Below are 25,806 nucleotides of genomic sequence, written 5' to 3' on the forward strand. Positions count from 1 at the left end.
AAACTCATATTTGTACTGATCCATATTGAGTGGTGGCCACATGTGTCATTAAAAGTAACCATTTACAGAGCTACAGGTGCCTATTCAGGTTACAGAGACTACACTAACTAGAGTGAGTTGGCACAATCTAACTTAATTGCTCCCCTTAAAGACTTTTATGCTAATACAGTGCCTTGAAAAAGTATTCATACCCCTTATAATTTTTCACATTTTGTCATGTTACAATCAAAATCGTAAATGTACTTTGTTGGGATTTTATGTGATGGACCAACACAAAGTGGCACATAATTGTGAAGTGGAAGGAAATGATAAATGGATTTCAATTTTTTTTTTACAAATAAATATGTGAAAAGTGTGGTGTGCATTTGTATTCAGCCATTCAGGGATGTCTCTGCCAGCTTTGCACATCTAAAGAGTGAAATGTATGCCCATTCTTCTTTGCAAAAATAGATCAAGCTCTGTCAGATTGGATTGAGAGCATCTGTGAACAGCAATTTTTAAATCTTGCCACAGATTCTCAATTGGATTTAGGTCTGGACTTTTACTTGGCCATTCTAACACATGAATATGCTTTTATAAAGCATTCCATTGCAGTTCTGGCTGTATGTTTAGGGTCGTTGTCCTGCTGGAAGGTAAACTCCACCCCAGTCTCAAGTCTTTTGCAGACTCTAATGAAAAAAGTGGGCATTTAATTAGATGCCCACAGCATGGGATTGTGGCGGTTAAAGAAAAAAAAAAAGAAAAAAAAATTTTTTTTTGTGTTACTGTCCCTTTAACCACTTACCAACCGGCCCATAGCCGAATGACGGCTGCAGGGCGGTTGGATAACTCTGGGAGGGCGTACTATGACGTCCTCCCAGAATTCCCCTCTCGCGCGCCACCTGGGGCGCGCACCCGAACACATCCGTGACCGCCGGGTCCTCTGGACATCACGGATCCCGGTAAATGGCCGCTGATCGCGGCCGTTTACCATGTGATCGCGCCGTCAAATGACGGCGCGATCACATGTAAACAGACCGGCGCCATCTGATGACACCGGTTCCTCTCCTCCCCTCCTGTGTACCGATCGGTACACTGTGGAGGAGAGGGAGATGGATGGATGGCTGCAGCACTGTGGGCTGTATGTGTAGTGCCCACAGCGCTGCACAGAGACATCCAGCCATCCATCCATCCATGCTCAGCCATCCCTACTACTATGCAATGCTGTGCAATACTCTGCAATACCCCCACAATACTCTGCAATGCTGTGCAATACTCTGCAATGCTGTGCAATACTCTGCAATGCCCCCACAATACTCTGCAATGCTGTGCAATACTCTGCAATGCCCCCACAGTACTCTGCAATGCTGTGCAATACTCTGCAATGCCCCCACAATACTCTGCAATGCTGTGCAATACTCTGCAATGCTGTGTAATACTCTGCAATACCCCCACAATACTCTGCAATGCTGTGCAATACTCTGCAATGCCCCCACAATACTCTGCAATGCTGTGCAATACTCTGCAATGCCCCCACAATACTCTGCAATGCTGTGCAATACTCTGCAATGCCCCCACAATACTCTGCAATGCCCCCACAATACTCTGCAATGCCCCCACAATACTCTGCAATGCTGTGCAATACTCTGCAATGCCCCCACAATACTCTGCAATGCTGTGCAATGCTCTGCAATGCCCCCACAATACTCTGCAATGCCCCCACAATACTCTGCAATGCTGTGCAATACTCTGCAATGCTGTGCAATACTCTGCAATGCCCCCACAATACTCTGCAATGCCCCCACAATACTCTGCAATGCCCCCGCCATACTCTGCCATGCCCCCGCCATACTCTGCCATGCCCCCGCCATACTCTGCCATGCCCCCGCCATACTCCGCAATACCCCGCCATACTCCGCCATACTCCGCCATACCCCACCATACCCCGCCATACTCCGCCATACTCCGCCATACCCCGCCATACTCTGCAATACCCCGCCATACCCTGCCATGCTGAGCCATGCTCGGCTGTACTCGCCCTCTGTATGTGGCCAGGCTGTGGAAGTCTCACACATGTGGTATCGCCGTACTCAGGAGGAGCAGGAGAATCTATTTTGGGGTGTCATTTTTGGTATGTACATGTTATGTGGTAGAAATATTGTATAAATGGACAACTTTGTGTTAAAAAAAAAAAAAAGTGTTTTAACCACTTCCCGCCCGCCGGCCGTCATACAACGTCCTTGACTTTGTGCGGGGATATCTGAATGATGGTTGCAGCTACAGGCATCATTCAGATATCAGCTTTTTCAGCCGGCGATTCCCTACACCATGATAATGATCATAGCAGCTGTTCCACTGCTTGATCGTTCTTACGGGAGGCGAGAGGGGATGTTCCCCCTCCCGCGCTTCTACCGACTCACCGCTACGATCGAAGCCAGGATCGTTTTTGTTTTTTTTTTTATTTCAGGCTTCCCAGCCTAGAGGTGAGATGTGGGGTCTTATTGACCCCATATCTCACTGTAAAGAGGACCTGTCATGCCATATTCCTATTACAAGGATGTTTATATTCCTTGTAATAGGAATAAAAGTGGTCCAAATTTTTTTTTTTTGGAAAAAAGCATCAAACTAAAATAAAGAAAAGTAAAATGAACAATAAAAAAAAAAAAAAAAATTTTAAAGCGCCCCTGTCCCTGTGTGCTCGCATGCAGAAGCGAACGCATACGTAAGTCCTGCCCACATATGAAAACGGTGTTCAAACCACACATGTGAGGTATCGCTGCGATCGGTAGAGCGAGAGCAATAATTTTGGCCCTAGACCTCCTCTGTAACTCAAAACATGTAACCAGTAAAAAATTTTAAAGCGTCGCCTATGGGGATTTTTGAGTAGCAAAGTTTGGCGCCATTCCACAAGCGCGTGCAATTTTGAAAGGTGACATGTTGGGTATCTATTTACTCGGCGTAACTTCATCTTTCACATTATGCAAAAACATTAGGCTAACTTTACTGTTTTGGTTTTTGTAAAGCACAAAACAGTTTTTTTTCCAAAAAAAACGCGTTAAAAAAATTGCTGCGCAAATACCGTGCGAGATAAAAAGTTGCAACGACCGCCATTGTATTCTCTAGGGTCTTTGCTAAAAAAACATATATAATGTTTTGGGGTTCTATGTAATTTTCTAGCTAATAAATGATGATTTTTACATGTAGGAGAGAAATGTCAGAATTGGCCTGGGTGCTCCAGAACGCCTGAAGGTGCTCCCCTGCATGTTGGGCCTCTGTATGTGGCCACGCTGTGTAAAAGTCTCACACATGTGGTATCGCCATACTCGGGAGTAATAGCAGAATGTGTTTTGGGGTGTAATTTGTGGTATGCATATGCTGTGTGTGAGAAATAACCTGCTAATATGACAAATTTGTGGGAAAAAAAAAAAGTAAAAAAAAAACCTTGATTTTTCAAAGAATTGTGGGAAAAAATTACAACTTCAAAAAACTCACCATGCATCTTTCTAAATACCTTGGAATGTCTTCTTTCCAAAAAGGGGTCACTTGGGGGGTATATGTACTTTTCTGGAATGTTAGGGTCTCAAGAATTTAGATAGGCCGTCAGTACTTCAGGTGTGATCAATTTTCAGATATTCGCACCATAGCTTTTGGACTTTATAACTTTCACAAAGACCAAATAATATCCACCGATTTGGGTTAATTTTACCAAAGATATGTAGCGGTATAAATTTTGGCCAAAATATATGAAGAAAAATTACTAATTTGCAAAATATTATAACAGAAATGAAGAAAAATGTATTTTTTTACAGATTTTTCGGTCTTTTTTCTTTTACGGCGCAAAAAATAAAGAACCCAGCGGTGATTAAATACCACCAAAAGAAAGCTCCATTTGTGTGAAAAAAAGGACAAAAATTTCATATAGATACAGTGTTGCATGACTGAGTAATTGTCATTCCAAAATGTGAGAGCACCAAAAGCTGAAAATTGGTCTGGTTAGGAAGGGGGTTTAAGTGCCCAGTTGTCAAGTGGTTAAGGTTAGTCATGACAGGACACGAGTGTTGCGGGCGGAAACAACGTGACTTTGGGCGGGAAAAACACGTGTTTTCAAAAGTATAGGCATGTGAATAAGGGCTATATAAGACCCCCGAATTAAGGCTCCTGTCAGAGTGTGACCCGGAGTGATTTGGCGAGCTCCACAGGCTATAATACAGGAGCTCGCCTATCACGTGAGGTCATGAAGACGCTATTGCGGCAGGTCTTGGAAAGAGCGGCGTCAGAAGGAGGGGAAGAATGGCTGAAGAAACGCCTATCCAAATTTACAGCAGAGCCGGCGCCGAATGAAGAAGTGGAAGATCTACTAACATATCCTGTTAGTGAAGAGAAAGATGGTGAGCCGGTTGTATCGCCTACTATTCCCCCCTCTCCCAGCCAGACTGCTCGTCCTAGAAGGATTCAACGCAGCTTACCCACAGAGCGTCCGGTATCCTCTGGAACATCGCAAGCACACGAAGAGTCCCGCATGCGCGATGAAGAGATGGATGTTGGTCATGCGCAGCTGCGTAGTGGGCAGCGCATGCGCAGAAAGAAGAGGGCATTCTCTCCGTCCCCTGTGCGTGTCAATGATGGGAGAGCAACCACGGAGGTCTCCGCCTACGGATAGGTCTTTTCCTTTTTCTTTACAGGTGCCTCGGGGATCGACATCGAAAGTTGCCGTGCCAACAGCGTCGCAAGCGTCTAGGCTGTCCCAGCTGGACACCGCAATGGCTCCTCAGATGACAGCGCCTACCGAAGCCGCTGTGGGGGCTGCCTCACAGAACAGTAGTGCAACCAGCAATCATTCTACTAGTAATCTCGTTCAGCCTGGTGAGTCAACACAACAACTTTTATTTTCACAGTTACTTAATTCTTTTTCTAAATTCACTGAGTCATTAAGCAACCCTGATTTCTCTGCTCCTGTTTCCTCGCCTGCCAGTGTTTGGTCTAGTACAATGAATATTAAGAAGCCTGTAGATTCCATTGCTGCTGTACATAATTCATTGATTAGTAATGTTCCAGAGCATACTGATGTATCGCCTGTTTTACCACATGTTCCTGAAACATGTTACAAGGAAGTTTTACCATGTGATATTTCACCTTTGCGTTTTCATTTAGCACCACATATAAAAGAAAAAATTTGGAAAGGTGAGTTTATTGATTTGTTAACACTGCTTCCTAATAATCAAGATTTTATACAAAAACATGATAAACGAGCTGAAGAATTTTTAGATAGGCGTCGAACAGCACCAAAATCTTTTTACAATTGGTTACAGGCCTTCTGTATTTTTTCGGCTGTGCTTGGTGAGAAGTTCCCGGAAAAATGTAGTGGTTTGTTCCAACATCTTGAGCATATTCTTGAGGCTTATAAAAATTTTGGAGGCTTTGGCTGGTATAATTATGACGAGTCATTCCGTCAAAAGTTAGCTATTTATCCTACATTAAAATGGGGTATGAAGGATGTAGGATTATGGTTAAACCTTATCCTTCCGACCAAACCAGTTTTCAATAAACAATCGATTAATACTCAAAACATATCTACGGTTTATAAAAAAGGTGTATGTTATGCTTTTAATGAGTCCCAGTGCAAATGGGCTACGTCGTGTCTTTATAAGCACGAATGCTCTTTTTGTTTTGGGACTCACCCATTATCTAAATGTTTCAAAAGGACCCATTCCTATACTCCAAACAGGGACAATTCCAAAAGCGTTTACCCCAGTGAAGCTGAAAAGAATGTATCCTTGGCTACTGCTATATCCAGACAAGACGAAAGTGGAAGCTTTAATTAATGGTACACAGATGCTGCAGGATCGTATGGTTTTGCAGCTATTTGGCATACTCACTGGTATTGTGGCTCTTGGCCTCAATCTTGGGTTACCACAAAGGCAACAAAAAATATTGTTTTGTTGGAATTATTTCCCATCATTGTGGCTTTTGAGCTATGGGGTAAATTTTTTGCTAATAAGAGGATTTTAGTTCATTCAGATAACAAAGGAGTGCTTTTTGCTTTAAATTGTCTCTCTTCCAAATCACTATATGTGATAAAGCTTCTGCGTTACTTTGTCCTATTATGTTTAAAATATAATATTTGGGTTAAAGCAAAATACGTTCCTGGAAAACATAATGTAGTAGCTGACGCATTATCTCGTTTCCAGATGGCTTGTTTCAGACAGTTTTTTCCGGAAGCGGATCTAGTCGGTCATTCTTGCCCAAGTCACCTGTGGGATTTGATTTAGCCACGTTTTTTTCGGCTATTAAATATTCTGTGGCTCCAAAAACATGGACTGAATATTCAGTTGCATGGAATAGGTGGCTGTTGTTTAACGATGAATTAGGTTTCTGTGGTTATGATCCTACAGAACAAACGGTTTTGGCTTTTCTTTGTTCACTTATGCAACAAAAGCTATCTTTTCACCATATTAATAAGAGTTTAGCAGGAATTTCTTTTTTCTTAAAATTTTATAATTTACCAGTATGTAAAATTTTTTTCTCTGTTCGTCAAGCGCTGAAAGGATATAGAAAAAAGACTTTTACACCTGATTCCAGAAGGCCAATTTAATTGGATCTTTTAAAAAGACTTTGTTTAGCAACTCCTTTGATATGTAGTTCTAAATATGAAGCGTTGTTATTTCATTCAGCTTTCGTTCTGATGTTCTTTGCGGCGCTTCGTATTTCTGAGCTAGTTCCAAATAATAAGAAGGGTCTTTCTGGTTTAAAATTTGAAGATGTTTCAGTTTCATCAGGTGTTGTGAGGATTTTTATTAGTAAATCCAAGACCGACGTTACTGGTAAAGGGCACTGGCTTACGTTGCATGCTTGTGGTGATCCTATTATTTGCCCTTATAAGGTAATTTCGAGTTATCTTTCCTCCAGACCGTCGTGTTCGGGTAATTTTTTGGTTCATTTAGACCTTTTTCCCCTCACAAAATTTCAATTTTCAGCTATTTTTAAACGATGTTTGTCTCATTTAAGCCTTTCTCATTTAAAATTCTCGACTCATTCAATCCGTATCGGAGCAGCCACGGAAGCAGCCAGATTGGGCCTGGATGATGCTATTATTATGCAACTGGGGAGGTGGGAATCCAATCGTTTTAATATCTATGTTCGTCCTAATTTATCTCTCTAATTTTAGGTGAAAAGCTTTTCGTTTGGATAATTGGACACTCGTTTGTTTATTGGACCCACAAAAGAGCATGCAGACGCTGTTATACGTCCAACTTATCTTTTTCTCCTGCATCTTTTCGAATTCTTTGGAAAGGTATTCGTGGGTTGCAATGGATGAATCTTAACCTTCATCTTTCAAATTTGGCTCAGTTATGGCCCAATCCTGCAGTTATAATTATACATTTAGGTGGCAATGATGTGGGTAAGCTTAAAACTTTGGATTTAATTTTTATGATAAAAAATGATTTACATCAGATACAGCTCTCTTTTCCACATACTCGGGTAATTTTTTCCAAGATTGTTCCGCGTGTTATTTGGTTATCCTTTTCGGAGAGCAAACCTTTGGAGAAGATCCGTAGATGTGTAAATCATTCTATTGAGAAATTCATGCCTCTTTTAAACGGCTTTTCATTTCATGTAGATTTAGAAGGAGGTTTTTCAGGTCTTTATAGACAAGATGGAGTTCACTTGTTTGATGTTGGTCTAGATATTTTTAATTTGGGTTTACAATCTATGATTGAAATGGCCGCGGTTATGGGGTAGGCCGTTTTTTGTTTTATTAAAACAAAAATCGGCTAGTGGGGACTTCGATGTTTTTTATTCAGTGTACTCGCTCGAGTTCTATGACTGAGCGAGATATTAATTGATATTTAAGGTTTTAATTTTAAATTATTTATGAATTTAAGGAAATAAATTAATTCATTTATTTATTATTATACCAATAAAAGTGCCGCGGCCATTTGTATTACCAAAAAAAAACCATATATATATTATTTATATATAATAAATATTTTAAAATAAAATATATGAGTTAATTCTTTGTGTGGTCTAATTTATTTATTATTTATATATGGCTTACTGGTTATTTTATTTATACGGCCTACATTCCCATGAAAAAAGTGGGCATTTAATTGGGATTGTGGCGGTTAAATAAAAAAAAAATATATATTTTTTTTTTGTGTTACTGTCCCTTTAAGGTTAGTCATGGCAGGACACAAGTGTTGCGGGCGGGAACAACGTGACTTTGGGCGGGAAAAACACGTGTTTTCAAAAGTATAGGCATGTGAGTAAGGGCTATATAAGACCCCCACATTAAGGCTCCTGTCAGAGTGTGACCCGGAGTGATTTGGCGAGCTCCCCTCCCACCCTGTCGCAGCACTTTTATGTGGTTTGTCACCCTTGGATCAAGGGAGGACTTTGATGTTTTTTATTCAGTGTACTCGCTCGAGTTCTATGACTGATATTTAAGGTTTTAATTTTAAATTATTTATGAATTTAAGGAAATAAATTAATTAATGTATTTATTATTATACCAATAAAAGTGCCGCGGCCATTTGTATTACCAAAAAAAAAAAAAATACATATATATATATTATTTATATATAATAAATATTTTAAAATAAAATATATGAGTTAATTCTTTGTGTGGTCTAATTTATTTATTATTTATATATGGTTTACTGGTTATTTTATTTATACGGCCTACATTCCCATGCCGCGTACACACGAGTGGACTTTTCAGCAACAAAGGTCCGACGATCTTTCCGACGGACTTTCGATGGAGTTACTATGGATTAAAGTCCGTTCGAAAGTCCGTTGGTTTGAACGTGATGACGTATGAAGGGACTAGAATAAGGAAGTTCATAGCCAGTAGCCAATAGCTGCCCTTGCGTCATTTTTTGTCCGTCGGACTAGCATACAGACGAACTGATTTTTTGACTCGAGTCCGTCGAAAAAGATTTGAAATATGTTCTAAATCTAAAGTCCGTCTGATTTTTCAACAGCAAAGGTCCGACGAAGCCCTCACACGATCGCATTGTCCGGCGGATTCGTTCCGTTGGACCTTTTCTGTCGAAAAGTCCGCTCGTGTGTACACGACATAACAGGTTTTCTTCTAAGATTGCCTTGTATTTGGCTCCATCCATCTTTCCATCAACTCTGACCAACTTCCCTGTCCCTGCATAGTGGTTTGCTTTTAGGCCAAAAAGTTACATTTTGGTCTCATCTTACCAGAGCACCTTTTTCCACATGTTTGGTGTGTCCCCACATGGCTTCTCGCAAACTGAAAATGGGACTTTTTATGGCTTTCTTTCAACAATGGCTTTCTTCTTGCCACTCTTCCATAATGGCCAGATTTGTGGAGTGCACGACTAATAATTGTTCTGTGGACAGATTCTCCCACCTGAGCTGCGGATCTCTGCAGCTCCTCCAGAGTTACCATGGGCTTCTTGGCTGCTTCTCTGATTATTGCTCTCCTTGCCTGGCCTGTCAGTTTAGGTGGACGGCCATGTCTTGGTAGGTTTGCCGTTGTGTCATACTCTTTCCATTTTCAGATGATGGATTGAACAGTGCTCCATGAGTTGTTCAAAGCTTGGTATAATTTTTTTATAACCTAAACCTGCTTTAAACTTCTCCAAAACTTCATCCCTGACCTGTCTGTGGTGTGTTCCTTAGCCTTTATGATGCAGTTTGTTTACTAATGTTCTCTAACAAACCTCCGAGGGCTTCACAGAACAGCTGTATTTATACTGAGATTAAATTATACACAGGTGGACTCTATTTACTTATTAGGTGACTTCTAAAGGCAATTGGTTTGACTAGTTTTTAGTTAGGGGTATCAGCGCAAAGGGGGCTGAATACAAATGCACGCCACACTTTTCGGATATTTATTTGTAAAAAAATTGAAAACCAATTATCATTTTCCTTCCACTTAACAATTATGTACCACTTTGTGTTGGCCTATCACATAAAATCCCAATAAAATACATTTACATTTTTGGTTGTAACATGACAAAATGTGGAGAATTTCAAGGGGTATGAATACTTTTTCAAGGCACTGTATACATGTTTGTACTTTCCATATGTAATCCTTTCCATATTAAGGGAGGTTCTTTTTTATAGTTAAACTCTTCACCCTGCACACTCTTGAGAGTGGATAAATAGAATATGGCTTTTGTATTGGGGGGAAGAAATATAGGTAAAGATCAAGGCAGCTTTCAGAAAGGACACACCCCTATCTCAGAAATTAGGAGGAAATAAAAATAAATAAATAATGAACATACAAATTATAAAACACCTAAAAAGGAAATGGGATATGTCTATCCTAGAATCATACATTGAACATGGCATAATTCTTTGTGGCCTAAAAGATAATGTAAAGCAGACAGAACATTTATATAATAAAAGATTTTTACCCAAATGGAAAATATTATGTATAGCGCATAGAACAGAAGTGATGTGCCTAATTGTTAGGCCCCGTTCAAAGCAACTTGTGATCGCGGGAGGAATCGCTGCGATTCTGCCCACGAGTCCAAATCGCACTGCAATGATGGCAAAATGCAGCATGCTTGTTTGGGTGCCAATTATTTTCAATGGCACCTAAACTCAGTCCATGTTCAGCATCCAGCAGCAGTCTCCGGGCTTTTACACAAGGATTTCTACACAAGGGAGACTTTTGCAGCTAAATATTTTTCAGAAAATATGTTAAATGCACATATAGTCTTATAAGAAGAATTTTGTTGAAATTAATGGTTTGACAACAGGTTCTCCTTAAGTTGTGAGAAGTATTATAGTCATACATCCTTGTAAAAAATCATGGTGACCATCCTATATTTATTTCCTGTGCATCATTTTTACAGCTAATGAATATATCATTACACACAATATAAGGTAACATTGTGTCAATGCCAATGTACTACAATAACCAACTGTAATGCTAAATGGCATCCACAGAAGACATGGGTAGAGGCAGGGCCGGTGCTACCACTAGGCAAACTAGGCAGCCGCCTAGGGCGCACTGCTGCCTAGGGCGCCTGGCCACTGGTGTTCCTACTCTCTTCTCTCTGCAGCAAGCATCAGTAGGCAGCCGCCGCTTCGTTCGCACATAGTATCAGAGGCACAGTGGTGGCAGAGGACTGTGTCTGTGTCCTGACTCCCAAATGAATGTAAGCAAGCAAACATTCATTGATGGGCACTGGTAGGCTGCATTTGATGGGCGCTGGTGAGGCTGCATTGATGGGCGCTGGTAGGCTGCATTGATGGGCGCTGGTAAGGCTGCATTGATGGGCGCTGGTGGGGCTGCATTTGATGGGTGCTGGGGAGGCTGCATTGATGGGCGCTGGTAGGCTGCATTTGATGGGTGCTGGTAGGTTGCATTTGATGGATGCTGGTAGGCTGCATTGATGGGCGTTGGTAGACTGCATTTGATGGGCACTGGTAGGCTGCATTTGATGGGCGCTGGTAGGCTACATTGATGGGCACTGGTAGGTTGCATTGACTGCATTGCTGGTGAGGCTGCATTGATGTTCGTTGGTGGGGCTGCATTTTATGGGTGCTGGTAAGCTGCATTGATGGGCGCTGTTAGGCTGCATTTGATGGGCGCTGGGGAGGCTGCATTGATGGGCGCTGGTAGGCTGCATTGATGGGCGCTGGTAGGCTGCATTTGATGGGTGCTGGGGAGGCTGCATTGATGGGCGCTGGTAGGCTGCATTTGATGGGTGCTGGTAGGTTGCATTTGATGGATGCTGGTAGGCTGCATTGATGGGCGTTGGTAGACTGCATTTGATGGGCACTGGTAGGCTGCATTTGATGGGCGCTGGTAGGCTACATTGATGGGCACTGGTAGGTTGCATTGACTGCATTGCTGGTGAGGCTGCATTGATGTTCGTTGGTGGGGCTGCATTTTATGGGTGCTGGTAAGCTGCATTGATGGGCGCTGTTAGGCTGCATTTGATGGGCGCTGGGGAGGCTGCATTGATGGGCGCTGGTAGGCTGCATTGATGGGCGCTGGTAGGCTGCATTTGATGGGTGCTGGTAAGCTGCATTGATGGGCGCTGGTGAGGCTGCATTTGATGGGTGCTGGTAGGCTGCATTGATGGGCGCTGGTGAGGCTGCATTGATGGGCAATGGTGAGGTTGCATTGATGGGCAATGGTGAGGCTGCATTTGATGGGCACTGGTGGGCTGCGTTTGATGGGTGCTTCATTAAAAAGGTGGGGTATACATGGGCAGGGAAAAGGGGGTGGAGTCAGGGGTGGAGCCTAGGGGGCGGCACAATGAGGTTTTGCCTAGGGTGTCAAAAATCCTTGCACCAGCCCTGGGTAGAGGTAGGGGAAAGAAGACATTGCTTCTTTTCATACATGCCTTTCCTCTTTCTGTATGTAAGAATGCAGAGAAAGATGCTAGCCACTGCTCACATACTCTGCCTTTGCACATACCTATGGTCAGGGGCAGCCTGTCCATTAAGGGCACACGGGTGCCGCCTCCCCTTTCCATCGCCGCCGCCACCCCTATTCATGCATTTCAGGACGCCAGGCACATGAATTAGAGAGGCAGTTTTTTTTTTTTTAAGCACCTGATCAGAGCCGGAGGCTCTAATAGACTTCAAAATAGGGTGGGCTCTGGACGCAGAGCATTGCGCTCGGAGCCCACCCAGGTGTATTAGAATAGCAAATGAATGTTCACTATTCTAACACTGAATCACCTCTCCGCCAATCAGGAAGCGTGGGTCTGATAGCTGTTTCCCCATTGGCTAAAGAACAAAAACCCCTAGTGGTGGACTTTTAAGGCACACAAAGAGTAAAAAAGCATTTAAATACAAAAATAGTTTATTAAATGTAATGTATAAAATAATTTAAATCGTGTAAACATGTAATATGAGGAATGCATTTATAACATTTTCACCAATGTACATACAATAGTATACAGTTTTCCAGTTGGCTGAACGGACAGGCGATCCTTTTGGACGCCTAGGAGGAGGAGTAGGGGGTGAAGGAGGAGAAATTGTTAACATGACTGAAACTTGAATAACTGACAGAGGAATATTTCTTATTTTTGGGTCTTGTTTTTCACGATGACCACAGTATAGATAAGGTTTGGTAAAAACTGGTCTTGAAATGATGTCTTCAGACAAAGTCAGAACATCAGCATTACTTAGTTAAATTATGTTTTCAGGTAATATCAACCGTCAGCTAAAATACTAGTTTAAGACTATGTCTGAGAGGCTATATGTAGGTATAAGGATTATGTGTCATGTGATGAACTCTGTCCTCCCTCCCTCCTTCTCTGTAAGTTGTGCAATATTCTTTGCTCATAATTTGTATAAAGATGCAAGTCTTACCATTAAAGCCAAGCATTCATTCAATGACTCTCTCTTGTCTTGTGCATTGAATGCTTCCGGAGCTCTGAAAGAATTCTACTGTTTGTCCCAGGTCTAAGCAGAATGAACCCTTACAGGGAGATGCACGGCGAGAGCCGCCGTGATCCACAGGAGGAGGAAGGAAGAGAGGAAGCCGCCGCTCGCCAGAAACGCTGCCCGCCCATTTATTAGATGGGGTAAGTGTGGGGCTTTGATATGCCGACCGCCCCCCCAAAAGAAAAAAAACACCAGCCGCCACTGCCTATGGTTGTAATATAATATCTACTGTAAGTAATTTAACACAGCTAAATAAATGAAAACATTATACGAAAAACATTCAATCTTTACCATATTTTGCTCTGCATAACTTGCGGCATCATGCAGAGTTACAAAGACTTGCTCTTCAGTGAGATGATCCATGATACCAATAGACACCAGTGTTCTAAGAACCTTTGCTGGAATAAAAGCAAGATAATGTAAGCTTAACCACTTCAGACCCGAGCCTCTTTTTTACACTTTTTGTTTACAAATTAAAATCATTTTTTTTTTTTTTTTGCTAGAAATTACTTAGAACCCCAAACATTATATATATATATATTTTTCTAACACCCTAGAGAAAAAAATGGCGGTCATTGCAATGCTTTCTGTCACACCGTATTTGCGCAATTTGCGATGTTTAAAAATGTCTACAGGTTACCAGTTTTGAGTTACAGCAGCGATACCTCACATGTGTGGTTTGAACACTGTTTTCATATGCGAGCGCTGCTCAGGTATACATTCACTGCTGTGCACGCGAGCTCGTCGGGATGGGGCGCTTTTAAAAAAAAAAATTTTCTTATTTATTTTACTTTTAGTTTTTTATTTTGACACAGTTTTTTTAAATGAAAAAAAATTGGGTCACTTTTCTTCCTATTACAAGGGATGTAAACATCCCTTGTAATAGAAAAGAAGCATGACAGGACCTCTTAAATATGAGATCTGGTGTCAAAAAGACCTCAGATCTCATATTAACACTAAAATGCAATAAAAAAAAAATAAATACATTTTTCCTTTAAGGCCCCTTTCATGCGATCGGACCGTTCAGGTCCGCCTGTCAGTTTTGACGGCGGACCTGAACGGGTGCTCCATGTTAGTCTATGGAGCGTCAGATGTCAGCGGAGACATGTCCGCTGACATCCGATACGGTCCGATCCGCTAAAAGCAGACGGATGGCCCTACGTCCAGGTCCGTCTCTGGCGGATCGGATCGGGTGAGATCTGATGAAAAAGGACATGCTGTCCGTTTTCATCCGATCCCTCCATAGGCGGCAGCGGCGCCTGACAAGCCCCTCCCCGCTCAGTGAGCAGAGAGGGACCTGTCATCCGCCGGCTCAGCGGAGATCAACGGACAGATCTCCCGCTGAGCCGGCGGACCGAGGCGGGCTCCGTAGAAACTGAGTCAGCCTCGTGTGAAAGGGGCCTAAGAGCTATGGGCAGAAGTGACGTTTGATGTCGTTTCTGCCCTCCCATGCCATGGAGCCGAGCAGGGGCCATCTTCCCCTCAGTTGGCAGCCAGGCATCCACAGGAAAGGACACGATTGTCTCTGCCGCTACCGGCTCTTCCGCCTCTGATAAAAGTGATCTTGCAGTGATCACTTTTATTCTAAAGAGAAATGCACACCGTTCCCGAAATTACCGGGGTAATGGCAGCTAGCTGCTGCCATAACCCTGGTATTTAGCATAAAAGTACCGACATATGGGTACGGCGATTTGCATGAAGTGGTTAAAGGTTATATTCAGTTATAAAAGATTAATTTATGAGATCCAGGAACTGCTATCTCAGTTCAGCTGCATTTGGAGTATTCCATCCAGTTCTGGTCACCAGTCCTCAGAAAGGAGGTGCTGGAGCTGGAGAGAGTCCAGAGAAGGGCAACTAAATTAATACGGGGACTGGAGGACCTCAATTATGAGGAACAACTACAAGCGCTAAATTTATTCTCCCTGGAGAAGAGATGCTTGCGAGGAGATATGATAGCAATATACAAATATCTCAACGTGGATCCCAGCGTAAGTAAGAAACTTTCAGTCTCAGGGATTGTAAGAGGACACGGGCCACAAGATGACACTGGAAGAGAATCGGTTTAATCTTAGGCTGCATAGGGTTTTTTTTTTTCACAGTCAGGGATGTGGAACTCTCTTCCACAATCGGAGGTGTTGGCTGGAAGTATGGATAGCTTTAAAAGACTCTTGGACTTGCATCTTAGCAAAAACAATATACGGGGATATGGAAAATGATTTTCTATACGCACACACCAACACAGGTTGAACTGGATGGACTGTTGTCTTTATTCAACCTTACCAACTATGTAACTATGCAATAATATGTATATCTAATGAATATTACGTATCGTATGTTCAGTAAAATGTAGACAAAAATCCTAGTCTAAGATCATTTCATTCTGATTCCTTGTAATGTGATCATTGTCGTATCTTTGTGAGGCATATATTCATATACAGTCCATATATACAAACAGATTAACATTCTATTCTAAATTTGTGTTAAACTTGTGTGATAAGTCAGTTAGAGTAGAATTAAATGTATCCTGCTTTTCTGGGGTTTTTTTTCGCCTTCCTCTGGATCAACTGTGGGTATAGGACTGGGTATATGGGATTGTATGATATTTTTTTATTTTATTTTATTTTTTTTTTTTATGGTTGAACTAGATGGACTTGTGTCTTTTTTCAACCTGACTAACTACAGGCATACCCCACGTTTAAGTACACAATGGGGTTTATTTACTAAAGCTGGAAAGTGCTAAATCAGGCTCCCTTCTGCATAGAAACCAATGAGCTTCTAACCCCAGCTTGTTCAAATAAGCTTTGGTAATAAAACCTGGAAGCTCATTGATTTCTATGCAGAAGTGAGTCTGACGTTGCACTTTCCACCTTTAGTAAAAAAACCCCATTGTGTACTTAAAAGTAGGGTATGCCTGTATGTAACTGTATCTACATTCCTCACTGTTAGATATGTATAGCAAAGTGTACTCACCATTACATCCAGATAACAGTAAATGCATTCCTGCCTTCTGACACTCAATGCACATCTGAATAACAAACAAATACAATATTCTAAGCCTAAGCATGCAAACATTTGGATACAATCCTGAGATCCATAGTTTATTGATATGCATTAAAAGTCCAAAATATTATGAAAGCTGTACATACTGTGCATTTCTCATGCCTTTATTTTCATTAAAGTGGCACTAATCGCTGGTAAAAAAAAAATCACTTCAAGTATGTATTCTTTTCTCAAAAAGAAAAAAACATTATCTTCTGTTTCTCTCAACCTCCCCCAACTTCCTTTTTTTTTTTTTGCTGCAGCAATCTGTTATGCCCCGTACATACAGTCGGAATTTCCGACAGAAAAAGTCTGATGGGAGCTTTTGGTCGGATATTCCGACCGTGTGTATGCCCCATCAGACTTTTTCTGTTGGCATTTCCGACTGTCTTAGATAGAGAACATGTTCTAAATTTTTCCGTCGGAAATGCCGACGGAGGTTATTCCATTGGCAAGTCCGACCGTGTGTACACGGCATTAGAGGGTGGCAGTGTTCGTTCTCCATGGTCCCACTATATGTAGAAGGGTAGCCACTCTCTCTTACTCACTCCTGAGATGGACTATGAGATTTGTAGTGTGCATAGAGTAGTGCACATACTCGCAACTAAGGCACACTACTCGTTCCAAACAAATAAAAGTTAGGGGGAAAGGTATCAGGAGCTCATAGAGAATGTTACAATGAGGCAGAAAAACACAGCACAAAACCATTTTTATGAAAAATAGGTTACAGGGCCATTAATTAGTTAATGTGGATGGATTATTTTTTTAGAATAAGGATATAATTTAGCATCACTGTAAGCTCTTCTCTTAAAAGTGGAATTAAAAAACTGCATATGGAGGCAAATTGTTAGGGCTCTGATATATTATATTCCTCCAAATGTCAGATGAAAAATTAACACCTGAGCCTAGTTTTGGAAAAGCACAATGCGCATGTTTTTGGTATGTCCACTATAGTATCAAAAGTATTGGAACGCCTGCCTTTACACACAGATGAACATTTAGGGCATCCCAATTGTAGTCCGTAGGGTTCAATATCGAGTTGGCCCACCCTTTGCAGCTATAACAGCTTCAACTCTTCTGGGAAGACTGTCTGCAAGGTTTAGGAGTACGTCTATGGAAATGTTGTACCGTTCTACCAGACAGTGCCAGGACAAGGTCATCTAGTGCCCAGGGCGAACATGTCAAACCTAACCCCCCCCCCCAAGATGTATGAGCATTATGTGTTAGCAAAAACCACCCACAAAAGCACGGAGCACTAATCTGCATGCTTACCCCTAGATATAAATCCCCCTTCCTCCCAGTACAAATCCACCCCCCTGCCAAAATTCCCCCTCTCAGAACAAATCTTTGTCCCCCCCCATGCCTCAAATCCCCCCAGCTCAAATGAACCCCCCCCCCAAAAAAAACACCCTTCCTAGCACAATTCCTCTTCCCCTAAAATTTCCCCTTCTAGTACACATGCTCCTCCCCACACTTCCAATCTCCCCCTCCCAGCACAAATTCCCCCCAAATACTCCATCCTAGCACAAATTTTCTCTCCTCATACCCCCTCTCAACACAACTCCTAGAACAATACTTTCCCCGTGCTATCGACTAAATCCCCCCTTCCAACACAAATCATCCCCCCATCTCCTTGTGGAGCCCCCCCGCAGCTCACATGTTACCACAGTGCCCAGGGCAGCCTCCCCTCCTGCCCACCCCTTGTTCCAGCCCTGCTACCAGAAGCACATTTGTGAGGTCAGGCACTGATGTGGACGAGGATGCCTGGCTCGCAGTGTCCGCTCATCCCAAAGGTGTTCTATCGGGTTGAGGTCAGGATTGTGCTGGCCAGTCAAGTTCCTCCACCCCAAACTCACTCATCCATGTCTTTATGGACCTTACTTTGTGTACTGGTCCAAATAATTTAATAGAAGGGGGATTATGATGTGTGGTTGTTTTTCAGGGATTGGGCTTGGCCCCTTAGTTCCATTGAAGGGAACTCTTATGGCGTCAGCATACCAAGACATTTTGGACAATTTCATGCTCCCAACTTTGTGGGAACAGTTTGGGGGTGGTCCCTTCCTGTTCCAACATGACTGCGCACCAGTGCACAAAACAAGGTCCATACGGACTAAGCCCGGGATGCCATTAAAGTTAATTTGTGTGTGTAAAGGCAGGTATCCCAATACTTTTGGTGTTTATCTGTTAACCTCCTTGGTGGTATTCCCGAGTCTGGCTCGGGGTGGATTTTCAATACCAAAAGCGGTAACCCCGAGCCATCGGGATCGCATCGCAGGATTCAGGAAGAGCTTTCTTACCTTGTCCCCGATCCTGCAATGTCTCCCCGCAGTGTGAGCGAGCCATCCTCCGCTCGATCTATCACAGTGCCCGGGCTCCGTTTCCTGCGAGCGTTTCGACGCACGGGGACAGAGAACGGCGCCAAATTTAAAAAGTAAATCACACAATACATATAAAGTACACTGTAATCTTACAGATTACATTACTGTATCAATTTATTTTACCTCCCTTTTGTCCCTAGTGGTTTCTCCAGTGCCCTGCATGCAGTTTTATATTATAAAAACTGTTCTTTTTGCCTAGGAACTGGAGATTGTTCATCGCAACCAAAACCGTCCCTTTACATCAAAAGCAGGTTTAGACCAGCTAGAAAACAGCAATAATAGAATCACTTGCAGAATTGAGTGAAAGCGATTTGTGGGGAAATCCGTCATCAAACACTGAAAGTAAGGACAGCGACAATTCTGCAACTGAGCAAATTTCAGTGGTTTTGATTTGATTACATTATTGAATCATTTTTATTATTATTATCTTATTATTTCTTATAATTATTTATAGTTATTTATTATATTATAATTTATGATTTAGTGTTTTAAACTTTATCATACCCGGGATGTCTACTAGACTCTTGTTTGGACAGATATAAGTGTGTTATTCCTAAGAATTACAGGCCTACAATATAAAATGCCAAATTTCCATGCAAAATAATTGTACCGCTTTCAGAACCAAAAATCTGAAATAATCATACCGCCAGGGAGATTAAGATACTGTGGGCTACTAATAAACAAACATATCAGCGCTATATAAAACCATTTAAAGGATAGGTATAGTATATGTCTGGTGAACACATACTTTGGCTTATAATTTTAGTGTTTACATTAAAGTATTTTTTAATGTGACTTTCACTCTGGAGTCCCCTCACTATTTTTTTTGCTTTTATTTTCTTTACTTACCTTTTCCAGTCTTATTTAGGGCATTCACATGACATGCAGGGTCCTCTTCGGCTCTTCATCTAACAGTCCTTCGATGATGCAGAGAGTAGCACTGACATGATAATGTCAGTACTGCTCTCTGCATCATTAAATTGTGTGGGCAGGGCGCCCTGGTGACACATCCTCAGGTGAGTGGGTCCATAACGCTCTACACTCACAGTATGCCTCCAGTCATAGGAGTTGGATAAATCTGGGCACCATTTAACATAGAAGACTGAGGACATCTAGTGGTGAAATGCATTGATGTGGATATTTTACAGTGCCTGGGGAACCCTGTCAAGATTGCCAAAATTGCCAAGATTCGGACTATAAATACAGATATTTGTAGACTAGCCTAGAGAGGGTACTGTATTTACTTTGGCTTCTTTCATTCTCCCTACTTAAAGTGGCCTTCAGTAATTTTTTCAACTTTCCATCTCTTAAATCTTCTGCCCTTGTTATTTTAACTTCAGATAGTAAAACATTTTTTTTTCTGCCAGCAAATTATACAGCACACTTCCTGTTTCGTGTCTTGTCATTAGCCTAGGCTTATGACATCATGCACAGCTCTCTCTCTCTGTATCGTGAGAGTTTGCCAGGAAGGGACGGGGGGTGAGTCATAAGAGGGCCAATGAGAGCTGCAGAGTTGGAGGTGTGTGTCTGTGTAAATCCAGGAATTGAACAGGCAGCAGCTACAGCTGCCCACAGTTAAAATGGATGCAGCCAGACTTAGCGGAGGGAGATTTCTGCAGCATATTCGGCAAGTACAGAATCATAGTATATATAAAATAATATGCAAAGTGGTTGGAGGGAAGCTTTAGATGTTTTTATTACAAATTATGTGAGCAGACTGCAGTTAATCTTTAAAGAAATATAAACTTTCCATTGCTTATATGCTGCTGGAAATAATAGCTGACTGGCTATTCAGCTGTCCCAACTGCATAATTTATTGTTCATTTATAACCAAGATAAATATAACTTTACACAAATCTAAAACTAAATTTGAAATGCAACTCCACTTTTGTTGAAAAAAAAAAACAGTTCCTTTTGGTTACCAATGTACCTTGCAGGCAATTTAACAAACTTTGTAGCAGATTTCTACAGAAAAAAATGCTGTTTGTTTGACCATGCCATTTGCTGACTGAATCGGAGTGGTTCAATATAATCACCCGATGCACTCTCAGTGTTTCTATGAAAAAAGTTGTAGGGCCTTCATCCTATTAAAAGTATTTAACACTTGTAGAGTATCTCACCAAAACTGAAATTCTAATTGAAGGGGGTGCCTGCAATCAGACTTGTATCTTAGCGCAGACTTTTGGAGAGATCACACAAGCAGGAAATTACATTTTTGGAGGTGTTCTGTAAACAAACGGTGTACAGAACGCCTCCGGGTTGCCATATTGCATTAAATTTTCAGAGGGAAGAATTCTACAATGGCTACAGATTGAAAAGGAAAGGTAATTTTTAACATTAAAGGGTAACTCCACTTTCATGGGAAAAAAAATAGCAAAAAAATAAAAAAAACAGAATGCCCTCCAGAAACATAATTTCCTGCTTGCATGATTGGCTCACTGTTTTTACCAGTGGTCTACACTAAGATACAAGTCAGATTTTTGGCATCCTCTGCAGCAAAAATTTAAATTTTTGGTAAGATACTCATGTCTAAAGGGATGCAGACCCAGCAGTTTTCCTCATTAGAGCCCTACAACTGCAGCAGCTGCTTGATAATTATGAAACCACTCCCATTACACTTACTCATTACAGGGGCACAGAGGAACAAACAGCGATTCCTTTAGAATAACAAAAGGTAGGAATCTGCAACAAAGTTTGTTAAAAACCCCTGCAATGTACATACTGTTGTTCACCCAGAGGGGATTGTTTTTTTCTCAACAAAAGTGGAGTTACACTTTAAATTACAACATGGCGTGTACAGTAGTCAGAAAGGAGGCTTGGCCTCTTAATACAAAGTAACAAAGTAGTGTGAAATAGAGGCTTGGATGAGCCATTATACATTGAGACTGCAAACGAGACATGGTTTCAAAATGGTGTATATATAAGCGATGACGTGACATGTCGCCCATTCCCCGGGAGAACTCCTATGGTGATGAAACGCGTAGGACGGAGTGGCTTGGTCAAGTCATTGTGTTACCCAGAAGTGGAGGCGGACTCCATCTTGTTAGATCAGGAGTTGTTTACGGAGACATGCGCTTTTTTTAATACTTATGTGAGTAGCACCCACTTTTAAATAAAAGTTTGTTTTAAAGGTTTTACACTATTTAGTGCTCTTTACTCATATATGTACCATCCTGGATTTACACACTGAGTTACCATCCCTGAGATTGTGCTGTCTGGTTCAAGCACTGCTAGAGGGAGCGAATCCCCAAAAGCCCGTTAGACCCGCCTACATATAGGGGGTCCATGAATTCTGGTAAGAGGATATCTTATTAGGGTGTTGGTGATTGGCCTCTTTGGTGAAGGGAAGGAGACAACATCCATCTTTGATCTTTTGGCTGTTGGAACCATATTTTTTTCACTTTTTTTCATTTGTAGACTGTCTATACGTTGGATTCTATTTGATCACTATATACTGGATACACACTTTTTTCAGCACAATACTTTGTTTACATTTGTATAGTAATTGTATATGTTAGATTTTTTTTTTTTATTTGCTATTTTTTTTCCCACGAAAGTGGTAAATTATACACTTAATAATAGCATGCAATGCCAAGCTGCAGTTTCTAAAGAATGCAATATACATTGTATTAAAAGAGGTATAGACAACTCCAGAGAGAGAGAGAAAGACATAATGTTGCCCTGTACAAATGATTATGTAGCGATGGTAGATTTATGATCTACCATCTGATAGGTTAATTTAGTAAATTGCTCGTTAAGGAAAGTTAGATTTGCCTCAGTTCCAGCTTGGCTGACGTTGTGTGTGTTTCCATACTGAGCCGGTGGGTGTCGTTGTTACTATTGGCTAGTGTTGGAAAGGCAACATGTCAAAGCGTATGGGTGCTCTTCTGTCCCGGAGACAGAGATTCTGGGAGAGGGTATTTATGGGACAGACGCCATATTTTAGGGTCGTTTTACAGCCACCTGCTGGCCCTCCTGGCCGACAGGTATGCATTAGAGTGCTACCTCGTGGTCCTCCGTTCCTGAGGCCCGCACCACTGCGGTGCATGGGTGGACCCAGAAGCTTGTCTGGGGCTTACCACAGCAGCCGAGGAATGGTCCTGAGTTGTCTATCTAGAGTGAAGAAGCTGGACAACTGGGGAGATCCCAGGGGAGGACCCGTCATGGAAGGATCATGCAGAGTGCTGCTCTGGAGAGGGGCCTGGTGACTCGGTTGGAGGACGTATCCTAAAGTAACTTTACAGCACAGTGTTGCCGGTTTTGGCTTAATGGTTCAAGCACTGTGTCTGACATCACCGCAAAACCAATACATCCTGTAGCAGAGGATCGTACGGGTTCATCCCAAGCAAGTCTGTGGCAGAGACTTTTGTTCGTGCTATGTACTGGCTTCTAGGCAAGTGAGAGAGGCCTATCCAGGCGAGCAAGGAGTGTGTCCCACGAGGGGAGCGCATTCTACTGCAATATTCAACTCTAAAGGACATTTGTCAAGAATACTACAGAAAAGTATTTGAGCTTTCCTGCAGTTTCCCTTCTGCCTCTTTCCTACTACTTCCTTCGTTAATTGTTCAATAAAGCATTGAAAATGTATTCAAGTGTTGATGCTTATATCGTCCGGAGGTAAACTCAACGGAACCCTAGACCCGGTGCCAGTGAAACAGAGGGAAGGAGAGTGAAGGTAACAAGCCCGCTTAAATCAGCAGCTCCACGGAGAGTTAGTGCTACAATTAGTAAGGCCTCATCTGGAATATGCAGTTCAGTTTTGGGCACCAGTTCTCAAAAAGGATATCGGGGAACTAGAAAAAGTGCAGAGAAGGACAACCAAACTGATAAGAGGCATGGAGGAGCTCAGCTATGAGGAAAGATTAGAGGAACAGAACTTGTTCTCTCTTGGGAAGAGGAGATTAAGGGGGGGAAATGATCAACATGTACAAATACATAAGGAGTCTATAAAGTGAACATTACAGAAGACAAGGGGCACTCTTTACATCTGGAGGAAAACAGTAAGAGCAGTGAAAATGTGGAATAGACTCAAGAGCTGGTTCTGGCAGCTTAGTGGATTGTTTTAAAAAAGAGGCTAAAAAAATATATAACTGCATATTAACATTAATAGGTAATGACACAAGGGATTGTTGACCCAGGGAATATCCAAATGTCGTCCAGGGGATCAACAGAATTGTTTTCCTTCACTTGAGCAAATTGAATCATCCTTTGTTTGCCTTTCTCTGGATCAATTGTGGGTATAGGATTGTGTGTATATGGAAGTTTTATATCTATGTATTACTTTCTATTGGTTAAAGTGGATGTAAACCCTCACTTATACCCAGTGAAGTGAACAGACTCAGATGATACATAGGGATGAAACAAATCTCCCTACATAAGTTTTACATGTACAGTATATCTGCTGTCTTCATCTTTATATATGGTTTAGAAAGTTCACATTGTGTTAGGAGATTTTCTCTTCCTGGTTAGCACTGCAGTGAAGCCTGGGCATACAGCCAAGAGAGCTGATTGGGGGGAAGGCACACACCACCTCTCCTTATAGGTAGAGACTTTCAGAGCTGATCGTTGAATGGTTCAGGGCTCTGCTAATCTATTTATGGCATCCTCCCCAACACAAAACTCAGGCTGCTTTTATCATATGTGACAGAGAACTTGTCAGGAGTTATCAGGCTGATAACAGAAAAACAGAGCAGGAGAAAACCACAGGACATAGTGCTTTGAAGAGAGATAACAACACACTGCAGATATATGTGCCCAGCTCAAATTTTTTAAATCGGGTTTACATCGTCTTTAAACTGGATAAACTTGTTTATTTTATCAACCTGACTAACTATGTAACTATAAAGTGGAGTTATCTTTTAAGTTGGTCATAAATGTATCAAATTTTGCCTTGTGATTGACCCTTTTTGCACAATCTCACTTTCCATTTACATCATTCAATTGAAAAAACAAAGCAGCTGGGTGGAAAATTATAGGCTGAAAAACAGCTGCATCCAATCAGCTTCAGGTATTTTGGGAGCCAACAGGGCCAGCTGTCTAAATATAATGGACACAGCAAGAGATTCATCCATTCATGCTATATAGGAGGAATTTGTTTTTTGTTTGTTTTTTCTGATTAGCCTGCAGGCTGAATGAAAAAAAAAATGATTAGTGTATGGCAAGCTTTAGAGTCCTTCCAGATTTCAGCTCAAAAAACTCTGAAAAGAAAATTCTATGTAAAATAAAAGTAATTTACCTGTATAAAGAGACGGGCTCCTGCAATATCAATAAATATGACACCACTGCAGTCAATGATGAGCGACCTGATTTCAAGGTCTACAAAAAGAAATGTTTATTATTAGAGAGGGTTAGTCTTATAAAATCCTTTCAAAGAAGGCTTCAGCATGTGCATCCACATATTTAACATCACTGATTCATCGTATTTGTTAAAGTGGAGTTCCACCCAAAAGTGGAACTTCCGCTTATCTGATTCCACCCCCCCCCCCCTCCGGTGCCACATCTGGCACCTTTCAGGGGCGTATCTGTTTTTGACAGGTACCCTGTCCCCACTTCCATTGGACCTCACCACGGCGGGGTACATCATAATTCTGGCCCCCTCCTCCTCTCTCCTCCTTCCCCTGCTGCCAGGCCAGTAAGAGAGCGCAGCGCGCAGCGCACATGTGCAGTAAGGAGGGTTCCTTTACCGGAAATGGCGGCAGCAGCACCCGACAGCCGATGGAAGCATTGACTGGGGTGCTGACATCACTGGAATGCAGGACAGGTATGTGTAGACGCTGACTTTTAATTTTCGAAGGAGGGGGGCGGAACACCGCATTAAGCAGCAAGATGTGTCTACACAGCTGAACATTTCCACTGCTGTAAATCTGCCTCTTCAAACTGGCAAAGGTTTCCATTGACAACATTTTCCCTTTTCAACAGACGTCTTCTCAACCTTTTCATAATTCTCTCTCTTAGCTGCCTAATTGCTCCTAGCTGACTCTTTGTTAAGACAACAAATTACAAAAGAAAAAAGAAAGTTATG

The 25,806-nt window shown here is 41.9% G+C and overlaps 1 protein-coding gene across 1 annotated transcript in view; it reads right to left on the minus strand.

Moving 5' to 3' along the window:
• LOC141127391 (solute carrier family 26 member 10-like) overlaps positions 1 to 25,806 on the minus strand; it is a 118,779-nt gene that overhangs the window by 12,251 nt on the left and 80,722 nt on the right. The window contains exons 15-17 of the mRNA XM_073613760.1: positions 25,021 to 25,100; positions 16,339 to 16,393; positions 13,660 to 13,766 (exon numbers count right to left, since the gene is read on the minus strand). Of these exons, the coding sequence (XP_073469861.1) occupies positions 13,660 to 13,766; positions 16,339 to 16,393; positions 25,021 to 25,100 (242 nt within the window). The remainder of the gene's footprint in view (positions 1 to 13,659; positions 13,767 to 16,338; positions 16,394 to 25,020; positions 25,101 to 25,806) is intronic.

This window comes from Aquarana catesbeiana, linkage group LG02 (assembly GCF_042186555.1).
Source record: "Aquarana catesbeiana isolate 2022-GZ linkage group LG02, ASM4218655v1, whole genome shotgun sequence".
In the NCBI taxonomy this organism is placed as follows: domain Eukaryota; kingdom Metazoa; phylum Chordata; class Amphibia; order Anura; family Ranidae; genus Aquarana; species Aquarana catesbeiana.